This window comes from Myotis davidii, unplaced genomic scaffold (assembly GCF_000327345.1).
Source record: "Myotis davidii unplaced genomic scaffold, ASM32734v1 scaffold89, whole genome shotgun sequence".
Lineage (NCBI taxonomy): Eukaryota > Metazoa > Chordata > Mammalia > Chiroptera > Vespertilionidae > Myotis > Myotis davidii.
Genome location: NW_006300372.1, coordinates 4,001,722 through 4,003,719, shown reverse-complemented (window position 1 = coordinate 4,003,719; position 1,998 = coordinate 4,001,722). Strand labels below are relative to the sequence as shown.

The 1,998-nt window shown below is 38.4% G+C and overlaps 1 protein-coding gene across 1 annotated transcript in view; it reads left to right on the top strand.

The window, feature by feature from the left end:
• The window catches only part of LARS (leucyl-tRNA synthetase), a 57,538-nt gene that overhangs the window by 41,747 nt on the left and 13,793 nt on the right, over positions 1-1,998 (top strand). The window contains exons 24-25 of the mRNA XM_006777039.2: positions 879-969; positions 1,976-1,996. Coding sequence (XP_006777102.1) covers positions 879-969; positions 1,976-1,996 — 112 coding nt within the window. The remainder of the gene's footprint in view (positions 1-878; positions 970-1,975; positions 1,997-1,998) is intronic.

Below are 1,998 nucleotides of genomic sequence, written 5' to 3'. Positions count from 1 at the left end.
GACCAGGCCTAGGGACCCTACCTGTGCACAAATTTTGTGCACTGGGCCTCTAGTTTTTAAATAAGAGCACGGTTAACAGTGTTTTCATAAGCAGGAGCTCTAAGCAATGTCAGGTGACAATACGTTCTTAAAGGTGCATCCTATATAATAAAAGCTTAGTATGCTAAGTGTCCAGTCGTCTGTTCAATCAATCAAAGCGTAATATGCTAATGATATGCTAAGGCCATTCAACCGCTTGCTATGACATGCATTTGACCACTAGGGGGCAGACAGTCAACTGGTTGACCAGTTGCTATGATGTGCACTGACCAACAGGGGGCAGACGCCCTGACCAGTAGGTTAGCTTGCTGCTGGGGTCCTGCAGATCAGGACTGAGCAAGATGGGCTGGAGCCCTCCCCGGCTGGCCAAACTCCCGCATCCCTCCCCAGCCTCTATCGTGTACTGGTGGGGTCTCTCGGGCTGGCCTGTGCCCTCTTGGATTCAGCTCAACCGTGGAATGACTGGTCGCTATGGTGTGCCCTGACCACCAGGGGGCGGACGCTCAACACAGAAGCTGCCCCCTGGTGTTCAATGCTCTCCCCAAGGGGGAGTGCTGCTCAGCCAGAAGCCGAGCTCACACTAAGGAGCTCGAGGGCTGAGGGACCCTCCACCTCCGCCCCCTGAGTGCACGAATTTCGTGCACTGGGCCTCTAATATACAGATAATAGGGTGGGACAATAGGCAGTCTTTAAGGAAGATGAAAATGGTCTTGTGGTAGAGCAGTTTTAAATGTTTTGGGCTTTGTTCACATTTTACTGTTTATGAGTATAAGCAGCAGTTTTTGATTCCTAGCTATACTTGCCTTCACACCCAGTAACCATTTTTTCCTATTCAATAGTGAAATGAATGCAGGAATTATAAAAACAGATCAAAACTATGAAAAGATGATGTTTAAAGAAGCTTTGAAAACAGGGTTTTTTGAGTTGCAGGTAGGCTGTTCATTTTTTTAATAGCTATAGAATATGTCAGTGTCTATATTATGTGTTTTCCCCTTTTTCTCTCCTGCTCTATCATCACAACTCATCTAAAGTGGAGACTGGAAATTTTGTTAAGAAATTTAAAAATTCTTCAATAAATTGTCATTATAACTAGTTTTCTTTGGTATTTTTTATGTTGTGTTCATTTAACATAAGTAATTCTGTTTCTAGTTGAGCTATGAGCATTAATAAAGAGATTAAATTTAAAAATCAATAATTCCTTCCAGAAAAACATTTCTAAGTTGATAAAAAATAAAGGCATAAAAAGGTAAAAGAAAAATAAAGGCATAATGGTAACTGCTTTTAGTTTGAAAATCAGTATTTTCTGAGTTTTTCCACAAGGTGTCAGTATTTTCTCAAGTTTGGCAGTTCAAGTGCTTAAAGTGAAAATGTAGCTTTACTCAAAATCAGTTGTGTTGAATATCACATTGGGATTTCTGTAACCTGGTTTTCATAGATGTGGTTAAATAAGGGTAAGTGCTGAGCTTAGCAGTGTGTCATAGGTATAGCCTGTTTTGATACTTAATATCTTTTCGATATGCCGAGCGTTTGCCCTTAGTATACAGTTTAAATTGCTCAGCTGTTACAAAATGTCTTTTCAAAAACTTTTTCTTCAGACTCATAAAACTGCAGTATCCTTTGGACATGGATTGATATACATTTACTTGCAAATTTTTAAAGTAATACCTTTATAAAAATTCATTATGGAATTTTAAAAAACTAAAACTTAAAAATGCGTAACTAAGTTATCATTAAGAAATTTTTATTAAATTATTTAAAAATATGTTTTTATTATTATTATTTTTTTAGAGAGACAGGAAGGAAGAGGGATAGGGAGATAGAAACATCAATGAGAGAACATTGATCGGCAGTTAAGAGAGATACTGATTTTTTTCTCTTTACTTTTATTCTAAAGAAGTATGGGGAGAGAAATGGTAAATGATTTCCAATTTTATAGGCCGCGAAAGATAAGTACCGTGA